Here is a 14528-nt window from a genome sequence, read left to right as displayed (position 1 = left end):
TCAGCCCTTAAAAATAGTTTAATGACCAATTTTTTTTTGTTGGAAGTCTGATAATTTCTCCCTCCCCACCAAGCCAACCGCTGTCCATGAGAACCCCACCTTTGCTGTAGGTAGCTTCAGAGGAAGTGGCTGCAAAGACAGCACCAGTCGGGTCGGGAGCTGCAGGGCCCGCAGGATCAATAAAAATATCTGCAGTGAAAAAGAATGACACATTTATCCTAAGGAAAAAACTGAGGATTTCACTAATTCCACGTTGTTTGTCATGGTAGTTTTTTCTAACAGAGAAAAGTTAGAAAGGACCAAACAATAGGAGCCCAGAACCCTGCATACTATTAAAAATGATGCCAAAGAGATTTATCTTTAGAGAAAAAAAAAAGAGAAGATGTTTGCTACATGGTAAAGGAAAAGAGAAGTTTGGTTTTTAGTGTGTAATGTTAATTTTTGTTAAAAAAAAAAAAAAAGCATATAAACATATACGTGTATTTGGAAAAGGACCTGTTTTGGGGTTATAGGTGTTCACAGGTAATTTTTTTTTTTTCAGCTTACCTAACTCTTGTATTCAACAGGTGTTTGTACTTGTGGTTAAAATAAAAAATAAACGAAAGACCACTTTGAGAAGAAAAAGTAGAAAACATCACCACCAGATCTCCAAAGTCTATTCCGTTTACCATTTTCCCCACAAGGCTTTCTACTGGAGGCTGCAGTTCTAAAAATTCTGTTAACCTGTAAGGAGTGGAGCCTCCTCAGGGGAACAAATGTCCAAAACAGGGACAGTGATAAAGCACATGATCAAGATCTTCCCATGCAGACCTCAGAGTCTCAGGAATTACTGCAATGCCCAAACAAGAGCGCAAGAAACAAGAGGGCAGGTTTTCTGCAAAACACCATGCTCTATCAAAAAAAATAATAATAATTAATTTTGCCTATTTCTTCTGGAGTTGAAAGCAGCAGGGGATGAAAAAACATCAAAGAAGCCCAAATTGAGGGACACTACAAAATTCCTAAGCAGTATACTGAAAAGTGTCAAGATAGGAAGGACGAGGAAAAACCCAGAAACTGCCAGACTGAAAGAGTTGAAGGAGTCATGATGGCTAAACAAAATTAGAAGTAACTCATGTCAACAGCCAACTGATTTTTAACGATGGTGCAAAGGCCATGCAATCCCCACTGAAAAACTGGTCTCTCCAACCAGTAGTGAAGATAACGACAACAAACAGCTGGAAGAATAGTCTCCTCAACATAGGGTGCCAGGACAACAGGTGCCAGGACAACCCCCTTTTAGGGTGGGTAAAATATTTTGGAAATACACACAGGAACAAAGTTTAGAGGATAACACTCAACTATCAGTGCTTTTCTCTGGGTGGTAGTATTATGGCAACATAATAGGGTGCCAGGGCAACAACATAGGGTGCCAGTATTTTGCATTATCCTCATGCAAAAAGGATAGAGTTGAATATCGACCTCATGTCATATATAAACATTCACTCAAAATGGATGAAAGACCTACCAGTAAGAACTAAAACTGTAAAACTCTTAGAAGGAAACATACGGAAGATATGCTTCATGACCTTAGATTTGGCAATGAATTCTTAGATGAGACACCAAAAGTATAAGGAATAAAAGAAAAATAGAAAAAGCAGGCTTTACCAAAAGTAAAACTTGTGAGCATCAACAGACTTTCTCCAGAAAGGGAAAAGACAACCTCTGCAATAGGAGAAAATATGTGCACATCTGACAGGGGTGTAGCATCTCAAATATAGAAAGAATTCTCACAACTAAATAACAAAAAGATAAAGAAACCAATTAAAAAATGGGGATACGGGCAGCCCAGGTGGCTTGACAGTTTAGTGCCACCTTCAGCTCAGGGTGTGATCCCTGAGTCCCGGGACTGAGTCCCACGTTGGGCTCCCTGGGTAAAGCCTGCTTTTCCCTCTGCCTGTGTCTCTGCCTCTCTCTCTCTCTCTGTGTCTCTCATGAATAAATAAATAAAATCTTTTAAAATAAAATAAAATAAAAAATTAAAAATGGGGATAGGATTTGAATAGGCATTTCTCCGAAGAAGAAATGGTCAATATGCACACAAGCACGATAACCATCATGAGCCACTAGGGAAATGTAAATCAAAGCCACCATGAACTACCACTTCATATCTATTAGGATGGCTGTAAGAAAAAAAAAAGGAAAACACAGTGTTAGTGAAGATCTGGAAAAACTGGAGCCCATGTCCATTGCTGGTGGGAATGTAAAATGGTACAGTTGCTGTGGAAAAGTCTGACAACTCTTCAAAAAGTTACACATAAAATGACTTAGCACTCCACTCCTGGGCATATACCCAAAAGAACTGAAAACAAGTACTCAAATACACGTACACATATTTATGGGAGTACTCTTTACAACAGCCAACAGGTGGAAAGAACCAAAATGTCCATCAACTAATGGATGCAAATTGTGGTTTATCCCTACAACAGACCATAAAAGGGAACAAAGTGCTCACATGCTACAACATGGTTGTATCTTGAAAACACTACGCTAAATGAAAGAAGCCAGACACAAAAGATCACATATGATACTTTGTCCTCATGAAACATCCAGAATACATGAATCCACAGGGACGGAACGCAGACTGGTGGGTGCTGGGTGCTTGAGGGAGCGGAGGATGGAGTGGAATGGGCAGTAACTATTTAATGGGCACATGGTATCCTTTTAGGGTGGGTAAAATATTTTGGAAATACACACAGGAACAAAGTTTAGAGGATAACACTCAACTATCAGTGCTTTTCTCTGGGTGGTAGTATTATGGCAAAATTACTGGCCGTGTCAGGTCTCTTAGACTTTTCAGAAAGAGATAAGGGTGCCAATCATCTGGGCTTTTCAGGGCCAAGAAGTCTGGTCTCTTTCCCTAAACAAATAGAAAAGCTGGGTCTCAGATAGGAGTATATATAATTAATAAGAATCTTTCAGGGATACAGCTATATTTCTACCTCTATTTCTGGTAGACAGTACTCTCCCCACTGCCCAGCTGCCGGCCAGTGTCCCTTCTCAAATTAGAAGGTAAGGATATACGCTTTCTGATGAATTTCAGCAGTCAATGTTCAAAAAAGCATTTCCCTGGGACCTCTGAACATAATTTTTGAATAGTTAATGGAAACAATTCTAGAGCACCTGACCAAAAATTAAGTGCTTAATACTCCAGGACACCAACCAGTAGAAACAATGCAGGCTTTCCACCCACATACTGGTCCTGGACCGGACTCCAGTGCTTACCAGCGGAATGACCCTAAGAAAGTTCTTTGGCCTCTCTGAGCATCAGAACCTATTTTTTATTTTATGAGGACTGAATAAAGAAGAACACATAGAACACTGGAATGGTATCTTGCACTTGACTGCCATGGTCATTACCTACTAAAAAATAGTGCTGCCAGGGGGAATCACTTACATGGACCAACTCTTCATCATCTCGAGCAGAGTAAATAGCAAACCTCCTTTCCAACGTAGTCTGTAGGCCATCTTGCTCGTTGGTTGAGAGGTCTGCATTAACTGTAAATGTACCAACAAACCTGGAGAGAAACCAGGTGTTCCCTCAGGGCAAAGAGGAATGCCCATTATTCTTTCACAGCCAAGAAAATCAGAAGGGAGAGTCTTAGAAGGGAATAGTGAGCCTCACCACCTCTGCTCTAATCTTCCCAAGTCTGTGTGGCTGACCCCGGCTCACCACTGAAGATCCCCGCAGACTTCACATCCCTAGGAGCCTTCCAGACCCCAGCTGCTACGTGCACTTACAGTCCCCAGCAGACCCTTTCCTAAGCACTCCTCATGCTATCCTGATAATCTGGGGCGGAGCTGTCTCCCGGCCAATCTGGGAGGTCTTCCAGGGCAGAGATCGTGCCTGACGTTTCTCTATCCACAATGCTGTGCCCAAGGCCCGACATATAGGATCTCCTCAGGGAAGGTCTGTGTAATTGACATGCCCCCAGCCTCTGAGAGTCGTAAGTCCTACAGTAGGGCTCTGCAGGAGGGGCCAGAGGACCATACCATTTCACCAGGTTTGACAGGTAGCCGGCATCCACGTCTTGAGGTGGCACTCTGGTAAAGCGAGTTGGGACAATAGACAGGCCGATAGCAAGCAGATCTGGCTGGTTGCAGATGTTACTTCGATAGAAACCATTCGCCAGCAGGCACAACAGGTGAACCTGGGAAGAAGGGGAAGATGGTAGGCCAAGAACTAGAGGGGTTTTTGCTGCCAAACTGAGAGACATTTTATGGGCAGGAATTATTTGCTGTTATTTCAACACACAAGGAAGTAAAAATCCCAATGTTACCCATTTCCTAAGACTTTGTCTTTCACCCTATCTTCTCCCGAGATATAACCCTCAAAGATACAACCAAATCTCAAAATTGCAGAACACAAACTTTTTTTTTCTAAGAGGACTTGTCTTTTAGATACATGCTGCAGACTTATAGATGACAGTCTACAATGTCTGAGATTTGCTCCAAAAAGATTGGGAGGAAAAGTAAGTAGGAGGAGAGAAGGGAGATGTGCAAACGCCAGTGATCGTCCAAGCTGGGGGAGGGTGCGGGTTCACCAGACCACTCTCCACCCTTCCCAGGGTGCCAGAACCCAGCCTCCTCCTCTCCAGACCCAACGGCCATCCCCCCACATGAGCTCCAACCACTCTCCAACCTCCAGAGACGGTCACGTGACTCCCCCTCCACCCCATCTTCTCCAACTTTACATCCTTTTCCCTTCAAAACAGTCTGCCTTCCTCCCTACCTATGGCATCTCCATTTCAGTCAACAGCTCTGCTCTTCTTGCCTCATCTTGGAGTCAAATGAATTCTTCCCTTCCTCTCATTTCTACCGAGAGGTACAAGCAGCTATGTCAGGTGTTCCTCAAGGGCTCAGGGAGGCAGGTATCTCATCTCCTCATTGTCCTGTGCTCATCTCACCTCCAGGTTTCTGCGGCTGCTGCAGACACCATCTCTTTCCCTGCCTGCCAGCTCTACCCACTCTGGCTGCCCACTGCCAGTCAGAGGGACATCAAAGTGCCCTTCCCTCACTTAGCACAGGCCTCTACCACACATCCCTCCAAGACGCAGACACACAGCTCGTCCTGCCATGCCCTCTGAAGTAAGCGAGGGTAGCCTCCCCACCACCAATCCCTGTTGGACTTTGTTGTAAATAAAGCCACCTTCCTCAGCCACTAGACCCACACTGATCCTTTTCCTGGTCCTGAGTCTTGAATTTCTGGTTTTGAAATCTGTCTTGTTCCATATGGGAGATCAGACGCTCCCTAATGGCAGGAAATGAGTTTTATATGAGTCTCTATCCCCACAAGGCCAAGTACCCTGCAAGGTCCATAATACAGTTCGGTAACAACCGGATGAAGTCAAAGCCGTGGTCTCTTCAGTGGAGATGGGAACTGAGGTTATGAAACAGGTGGAAGAAGAGATGGAGGGAGTGCACCACACCACCCTGCCTCGACAGTGAGGACACTATCCCCTCGTCCCCCTGCCCTTACCTTGTGGGTGTCCTCACGGACTTCTTTACTGAAACGTTTCATCATCCTCCGGAGATAGGTCTCAAACTCCACTTTTATCCTTTCGCTGCAAGGCATATTGAAAAAATCAGGAGAATGAAGAGAATGAAGTGGGAGACTGACACCTGACCCCAGCTTCCAATTACCTTCTTTCATGTGTAACAGCTCGGGAATCACTATCCTTGTTCTCCTGCACAGGGCCAATCTGCAAGCTGGCTATTCTCTGCAGACTTTTCTGGTCCTTCTCACCTGAACACGGTGGCTTGGGACATTCTCTACCCATCATGCCTCACGGACATGCTTTGAAGTGCACATCCGCCAAGGAGTCTTGCCTGCCTGTCTGACCTCTCAATTCCTGATTCCCTCCTTAGCACCAGTACTTTTGGGTTAAACTGGCACACATTCACTGGTATGCGCTGTTCTGCTGTAAAATCTCTTCCATGCCTGTGTCCCATGCACCTGTAAGAAAACTTGATGCTTCCTGAATGACTTCTATCAACTCCTTCGTTCATGTCTAATAACATGCCCATCAAAGAGTGGTACTCTTTAGCCAATTAACCACCAGACATTGTGTTCCACATTCCCAAGCCACCAGAAGTGGCAGTGGTCCTGGGATGGAATGCGGGCTCCCTCCCATAGTGGGGCACTGCCTCAAATCGTGCAGTGTGACATAGTGCAAAAGCAGGAGTGTCGAGTTGGCAGGAGAGAATTTAGATCTTGGCTCATCCACTTCCTGGCTGAGTGACTCCTGAAATGTTATTTAATTTCTCTGAGCCTCCAGGTCCTCATTCACACACTGAAGTTTATGTAAGATAATGGAAAACTTGCAGAGCCCTCAGCACTTAACAGATACCCAATAGGTAAGAGTTTCCTCTTCCTATGTCCTCCCCTGCCAGAGAACAAACCAAGATTCTCGTTCAAGTCCGAAAAGTGAACCCAGGACTCTCACTGAAGGCTCCTGACCACTTTGATACTCAGCCCTAGTCTCCTCTGTGTTTCTCAAAAGCTTTCATTAAGTAGCACCCCTTGCTGATTATTTGTGACTGGAATCTAGAGACAAGTGCCTAATCTTACCTTCTTTCTCTTGCTTTCGCCTGCTGGGGTGTTTCAATCTCTATCTCCACTGGTTTCACAGGCAGAACAGATTTAGAGAAGGCTGCATTCTCTCCCACATCACCTGGCACAGGCTCACCAAGTTCTAGTGATAATAATAATTTTTATTTTTTTAAAGATTTTATTTATTCAAGAGAGACACAGAGAGAGAGGCAGAGACATAGGCAGAGGGAGGATCAGGCTCCCTGCAGGGAGCCTAATGCAGAACTCAATCCCAGGACCCCAGGAACACAACCTGAGTCAAAGATGGATGCTCAACCACTGAGCCACCCAAGTGCCCCAATAATAATAATTTTTAAAAATCATGGGTGCCTGTGTGGCTCAGTCAGTTAAGCATCTGTCTTTTGATATTGGTTTGGGTTATGATCTCAGGTCTTAGGATTGAGCCCCACATTGGGCTCTGCACTCAGTGGGGAGTCTGCCTGGGAGTCTCTCTCTCCCTCTCCCCTTCCCCTCCCCCCTAAAATAAATAAATCTTTAAAAAAAATAAATGAAATTTTAAAATCAGTAATAATAGGGGCACCTGGGTGACTCAGTTGGTCAAATGTCTAACTCTTGGTTTTGGCTCAGGTCATGATCTCAGGGTTGTGGGATCAAGCCCCACATCAGGCTCTGTGCTCAGCATGGAGTCGGCTTGAGATTCTCTCTCCCTCTCCTTGTCCACACGCACACATGTGCACACACTCTCTCTCAAAATATATAAAATCTTTAAAAAAAAATAGTAATAATTATTACATTAGCTTTCAAATTAAACAAAATGGAGGTTCTGATGGGATGGAATTAGGAACAGATCCAAGGTAGAAGACCCATATTCATACCATGCTTTGAGTACCTCAAAAATGTCACAGACTAAGCTGTTTTACCTTTCTTATCTAACTTGAATAGCAACCCAGAGAAACAGCCCTTAGAGCAGGAAACTGAGGCACAGGGATATTGAACTGAGTTAGATCCAGACCTCTGGTATCAAGGAGCTGATGCTCATGAGTGTTTTAGTAGAGACTTAGGCTTTCTCCAAGAAAAAAAAAAAAAAGCCAAATAAGAACAATTTCCTATTCTCTGTATTACTACAATAACACGTATCATAATTAGCTTTGTATACAGGCATGACTCAGGGGCCTTCCAGCCCCAATCACAAACTTATAATAAGGAACACATCTTTTTTTTAATCTCTTTACCTTCTATATCACTTGTAAAGCATAGTTAAAATAAACTGAATTCAGAGCTGGATTTGTGAACTTCGTAAGCAAAGACCCTTTTAAAGAGTCTCTGGGCCCAGAAGCAATGACACCCCATTGGCAATGAACACACCTAATGTCAAGATCTGGTTTACTACATACCAGTCCTTACTAAAATGAGCCAGGGATTTCTGGAGAAACAAAAGCTGTTACACATCTAGAGCAAGAAGAGTATAGGGTGGACCTGTAACACCTTGTGCCAGAAAACCAGAATGTTCTCAAAAACAAATGAGACCATGTCAAATAGTAGGGTAGTTGGCTTAAAGGGGCTCCCACTGGGACAACTTGAAGATCAGAAAGCATAGTGATAATAACTGATAACATGTGAATTTTTAAATATCTTTAAGTGATACTCAAAATAAATACAATTCTTAAAAGAGAGAGCTCTTCTTTACACATCAAAGTCAACTGATAAATGCATATGAGATGAGAGAATTGGAATATTCCATTCTGGAATGCTCAATGTAATAATCTCTGATTCAGTAAAGATCCATGCATAATAAAAACCATTAAGTAAAAAGTTGTTTAGAATAAATAAGATGTTCACACAGAATCAGAGTACCACCTAAAAAGGTTAATTACAGCGGGAAAACATGCCTTTATATTGTCACAATCTGGCAGTACCACATGACGTGCTCAAACTTAGCAACACTAGTAGAGCAACCTGATGTGAGGTGCCTCTTAATGGATGCAGTATAAAGTACAAAGCTGTGAAGTATTCTTGCCCCAAAAGTTTAGGGGCACCTGGGTGATTCAGTCGGTTAAGTGGCTATTGGCTCAGGTCATGAGGTCGTGATCCCAGGGTTCTGGGATCAAGCCCTGTTTTGGGTTCCCTGCTCATCAGGAAACGTGCTTCCCCCTCTCCAACGCTTGTGCTCTCCTGCTCCCTCTCTCAAATAAATAAATAAAATCTTAAACAAAAAAAAAAGTTTAACCTAAGTTCAATCAAATTTGAACTTACAGTTTGTAAGAAACCAGGGGATACTAAAACATCCTCAGATGCCTGTTTATCAGACAAAACTAGAGTATGAGACATCCTACAAAGGAAAAGGCCAAAACTTCAAAAACAGCAGTGCTACAAAAAGCAAAAAAAGATGCTGGATGGGGTGCACTGTTCTAGACTATAGGAGACTAAAGAGGTGTAACACACTTTGATTAGATCCTGGATTAGAAACAAACAGCTATGAAGCATATTTTTGTAACAATTAGAGACTTTTCATTTTTTTTAAGTGTGAAAATATCATGCAGGAGAAGGTCTTATTCTCAGGAAATGCATGAAAAGTGCCAGGATGTCTGCCATCTTACTTTCACACTGTGCACAATGTGTATTTGAAGAAAGATACATTCACTATGGCAAATGTTAAAATTACTGAATCTAGGTGAAGAGTCACTGTGCTACATTTTAAATTGGTTTGTAGGTTTTCAAAATCAAAAGCTGGGATGAAGTCAAGCTAGACAGAAGGAATCAGAGATGATAACATTAGCTGCCATTTACTGTAAGTACAGGATGCTTTAGGCAGATTACATGGCAAACCTTTCCTCCCCCACTATAATCCTGGTAGGCTACCCTGTGAACAGCTCACGGTGAGCCTTCAGCGCTTACTGTTGTGCTTACTGTTATTGTGAAATAACAGCTCTGACAGGTGGATTTTCTTGTTCACAGCTATACAAATACTAAGAGGGGGCTCTGAACCCAAATCTCACTACTCTTAAAACCTGTGTGCTTCCTACGAAATGATGCTGCCTCCATCTCATGATCTAACCACTGACAGCCAAAAGGGGAAGAAAATATACACCCTTCTTTGGTAACCTGGTCATGAATTTTTCCTTGCATGGAAAGCAAGTCCCTACCACAACCTTATTTGGTGGTACTTAGTTTCAAAAGGAAACAAGATTGCAACTTAGTGACATGACTCCCAGCCGACTCAAATGGAAAAACAGGATCACATAGCTCTTGTACCTTCTACCTCTTCCCATTCGTCTTCACTCTCTTCCTCATCATCTCCTTCACAGCTGCCTTTGTCCACAGCAGCCTCTCTCTGTGAAGGGTGTGCCTTCTTCCGAACACTGGCAAAGTCCCTGTGTAAAGATCATAGCAGGGAAGGTGAAGAAGGCTCACACGTCCTAGTGCATTCAAGCTAAGTGGAATTCTAAGGACTCCTTCTTCGACTGAGAACCTATGGCAATTATTTAAAGATAATATGTGAGCTCGGAGCCTCATTCCCTCCATCACTGGAGCGTCTCAAGGGCTCAAGACATGCTCTGATCATCAGTCTGACACTACACGTGCCTTTAACAGAAGGAAGGCAATGAACCCACAGCCTAGAGCTGTGTGAGGGAAAACACAGCTGTGTCTGGAAGTGTGGTACAGGAAAACTTAGAAGAAACCATAATAACATGAGTTTCAGAAGTAAAAGCTGTGGGGTGCCTGGATGCCCAGTGGTTGAGCATCTGCCTTTGGCTCGGGGCATGATCCCAGGGTCCTGGGACCAAGTCCCACGTCGGGCTCCCTACAGGGAGCCTGCTTCTTCCTCTGCCTGTGTCTCTGCCTCTCTGTGTCTCTCATGAATAAATAAAATCTAAAAAAAAAAAAAAAAAAGTAAAAGCTATGAAATCTATGTGTATACACAAGCAGGTAGACACCACAGTGAAAAGGGAATCTGGGGCCTGGCTGGCTCAGTCGGTTAAGTGCTTGCCTTCAGCTCAGGTCATAATCCCGGGGTCCTGGGATGGAGCCCTGCATCAGGCTCCCTGCTCAGCAGGGAGTCTGCTTCTCCTTCTCCCTCTGTGCTTGCTCTCTCTCAAATAAATAAAATAAAACCTTTATAAAGAAAAAAAAAAGTAGAAGGAATTCACATTTGCCGATGGTCACATGACTGTTTCCTCCCACCTCCATGATGTAAGTAGACAGAAGCTGGTAGAAATTTAACCTTACAGTATGTGGGGATGTGTCCATACACGAGTACATCACAAATAATACCAAAAGTACTGATACCTAGCTAGTTAAGTAGGTCATTACACAGATAAACAGCTAGCTGAATATTGGCTGAAGATGAAGTGGTTACTGATATGTAATCTATTTTTGCTATTTCATATGCAAAATGTGTTTAGAGCAGTTACTTTAAGCTTTCTGTGAGGTCTGATGTGTATTCTCAGTGAGACCATCACCTAAAATTTCAGCTCAGACAAGTAAAATCCTGTCTTTAGCTCTAAAAATACACGCACTCCCCTTCAGCAGACCACTTTCAGCACCACAGAAACAAAAATTTCTCCTTAGGATAAATGTAGTGGAAATGTCCACGGCTACAGGTTTGTCTGCAAGTCGACTCTCAACGGAGAGTGAAGGGAGGGCCGCAGAGCTTTAAGTAGCAGAATCCTGGTCTATGTGTGTGGATTTCTCTGGAGAAAGAACTCAACTGGTAGGGAGGAGCAACTGGGCAGGAGGAAGCTCTGAGGTATGCATTCTCAGGAAAATAAAGGAAAAGAGATGACCTGAGTGCAAAATTTCCACGCTTCCTCATGCTCCTGCGTACTGCTGCCCCCTCCTGGGCTCCTTTCCTCTGTGAGGACTGCAGAAAAGCCCGGACTAAGATGGCAGATTGGTTTCTGAAGGCACTACTACCTCTTTGTTCTTCCTTTCTTGACCACTCCCCGAAACACAACCTTCCTAGGAGATGGACGATCAAGTGTTCACTCAGCTCATATTCACTGTTCACCCTGTATTACTATGCATGTTCATTCAACCGCAAAAATCCTTGTTTCGTTTCTGCCAAATAAAAGGCCCTGCCCTAGATGCCACAGGGCATACAAAAATGAACCAGGCATGGTTCCAGGCCTCAGACAGCTTGCAGGGCAGTAAGCAGGGGGCGTGGCAAGATACAAGTAAGTGCAAGAACTCAGAGGAGGCAAAGGGGAAAGATCAATGAAGGCTGTCAAGTGGATGGACGGTGATCCACATCTTCAAGGTGGAAGAAAGCATTCCAAGTAGAAGAAAGAATGAGCACAACTCATTCTTGATGTGGCCCGTATTAGCATGTGGCAAGTGAGTGACCAGAAGTCTAGCCTGGGGGGAGCAGAGTGAACCTGAGGAGAGCAGTCCAAAAGAAAGCTGGAACGGCCAGCCAACAGTTTATGTTTGTGGTACCTTTGTGCAGTAGAAAGAGCACTGGACCAGGAGTCAGAAGGCCTAAATCTCAACTGGTTTTTGCCACCATCTTGCTGTGTAACCACAAACAAATCACTTTCTGCAAGCTGTCACGATCATCTGAAAAGTTTGGGAGGTAAACTGTAAAACAGCTGACCTTTGAATAATGTGGGGTTGGGGCACCAACCGCTTGCACAGTCAAAATTCCGCACAGAACTTTCGAATCCCCAAAACTGCTAACTACTACTAGGCTACTATTGATTGGAAGCCATACCAGTAACATACAGGCGATTAACACATATTTTATATACTATATGTATTATATACCGCATCCTTACAATAAAGTAAGCAAGAGAAATGGATGTGTTATTTTTAAAAATCACAAGAAAAACTATACCTACAGTGCTTACTGTATTTATCCAAAAAAAAAAAAAATCCACATATAAGTGGACCTATGCAGTGCAAACCTGGTTATTCAAGGGGCTACTTTAATTGCTAAGAAGAATCTTACTAGTGGTCTGAGCTCCAGCTGGAAGAGTTTAAAGACCCCATCTTTAGCACAGACCACAGTGAGGAGAAAGAGCAGGTGTTAGGACTCACTTCCCTGAGGGCAGCAATCCAGACCTGGCTGGAAGCTTGTCAGCCATCTCACCTGAACTCCTCCCCGTCGCTGAGGGCTTCATCCTTCACAATTTTGGGGTTTTCAGATTTAACAGACACCTTGGCCACTTTCATTTTGGCTGGACTGTGGGCAGGGCCCCCAGGACCACTGCAGCCTCTCTTCCGCTTTGCTCGTGAGACTTTGGAGAGAAGGCTCCTCTTTAGAGGTTTCTCATCTTCTGAGATATCTAGATGACCACACAGAACACAAGATTAAGTGACACAAGAAAGGTGGAGGCAGTGTGCTTTCACGGGCAGGTGATGAAAAGCCCCCTTCTGTCACCTCCCTCCAGATCACATCCCCATGACCGGGTCACTGTCCCCATTTGTTCAACAACTAGCTTACAGCCTCCTCATGTCTCTAACCCAGTTTACACCCTGTGCTCACAGTAAAAACCAGCTTCTTTTATCAGTGTCGTATTCTACTCCTCCTGGGATTACACAGACTGCCACATGACTCCAATAAAATCTAGCTTCCAAATCTCAAATTTCAGCTAATAGCCGGGAAAGAAAAATACATCAATCTGCTAATTAACACCCTGCTTATTTATTACCTGCTGAGACTAGTTATTTTAGGAATAACCCACTATTAAGTGAAATGTTGAGTTCATAAGCATGTCCAAGTTTTCCACAACCTTACTACTACTAATCCATGTTTCTGCCATCTTTCAAAACCAAACCTTGCTCAAAACATACTTCACGAAACCTTTCCATTCTAACCCAAAAAAGTATACTTTTGGGGTTATCTCAGCAAGTTTAGGGTTGGAATAAGACAGTAGTAATTTCAAAATACCTTTATTTTCTTAGAATAATTATTCTTGGTTTTTGTTAAAGGGAAATTTTTAAAGTGCACAAGCTGCTGGCTTTAGTTAAATTAGGGCATCTGAAGATATGGTCTGTTCCTTGGAAGGTTAATAAATCAATTAACTAACAGCAGGGGAAGGTATCTTCTATTTTGCAAATATATCCATAAGAATAATCCTGAATCTAAAATAAGGCATCTTCCTTTGCCTTTGCATGACTCTGCTTCAGTTAATTTTGGAAAAACAAAAATACTTTAGATTTTAAGGTTCCAAAAGGAACAGCAGTATTAACCTAATATGAGATTGATTCCTTTCTTTTTTTTTCATTCATTCATTCATTCATTCATTTTAAAGATTTTATTCACTTACTCATTAGAGACACAGAAAAAGCAGACACACAGGCAGAGGGAGAAGCAGGCTCCCCACAAGGACCCTGAAGCAGGACTCAATCCCAGGACCATGCCATGAGCCGAAGGCAGGCGCTCAAACACTGAGCCACCCAGGCGTCCCTGATTCCTTTCATTTATGGTTTGTCCTACTAACTATGGATAAATACTTATATTCCCCATGAATATACTTTTGCATGGAGAAACGCTCTCCCTTTTGATCTAAATAAAATTAAAATTTTAATAAATTTCTCATAATAGAGGGACATTTGTTCTAACACTAGTTAAAATCACTGATTTAGTTAAGTTTCCTTAGAATATTTTACAAAATGTATGCATCCTCATGTTTTAAACATTTTAATGGAAACACAAAAAATTTCAAAATTCTTTAGAATCTGGAGACACTTATTCCAAGGCCAGATGCTGCCTACAGGTTTATGACTTGACAGATTGAGTAGGATGGCCTTGAAATCAGGATTTTTGGGTTACTTTTAACGCTTTTTAGCCTTCTATGAATAGATGTGAAACAAAGACATGTAACACTTCATTTTTGCTAATCTAAAAACACAGGTGGGAGGATACTTCAAAAGCACCGTGTCTTCCTCACCAAACTTATTTGGTTGGTTCAAAAGCACAACCGTGTATTTTTGT

General features: G+C 42.8%; 1 protein-coding gene across 1 annotated transcript in view; it reads right to left on the bottom strand.

Moving 5' to 3' along the window:
* The window catches only part of XPC (XPC complex subunit, DNA damage recognition and repair factor), a 29427-nt gene that overhangs the window by 10709 nt on the left and 4190 nt on the right, over positions 1-14528 (bottom strand). Inside the window, exons 2-8 of the mRNA XM_041762012.1 lie at positions 12681-12876; positions 9845-9963; positions 6611-6734; positions 5519-5603; positions 4033-4190; positions 3437-3557; positions 100-189 (exon numbers count right to left, since the gene is read on the bottom strand). Of these exons, the coding sequence (XP_041617946.1) occupies positions 100-189; positions 3437-3557; positions 4033-4190; positions 5519-5603; positions 6611-6734; positions 9845-9963; positions 12681-12876 (893 nt within the window). The remainder of the gene's footprint in view (positions 1-99; positions 190-3436; positions 3558-4032; positions 4191-5518; positions 5604-6610; positions 6735-9844; positions 9964-12680; positions 12877-14528) is intronic.

The sequence above is a fragment of the Vulpes lagopus genome, chromosome 7, assembly GCF_018345385.1.
Source record: "Vulpes lagopus strain Blue_001 chromosome 7, ASM1834538v1, whole genome shotgun sequence".
Classification (NCBI taxonomy): Eukaryota; Metazoa; Chordata; class Mammalia; order Carnivora; family Canidae; genus Vulpes; species Vulpes lagopus.
The sequence above is the reverse complement of the archived record's forward strand: the minus strand, read 5'-3'. Positions and strand labels throughout refer to the sequence as shown.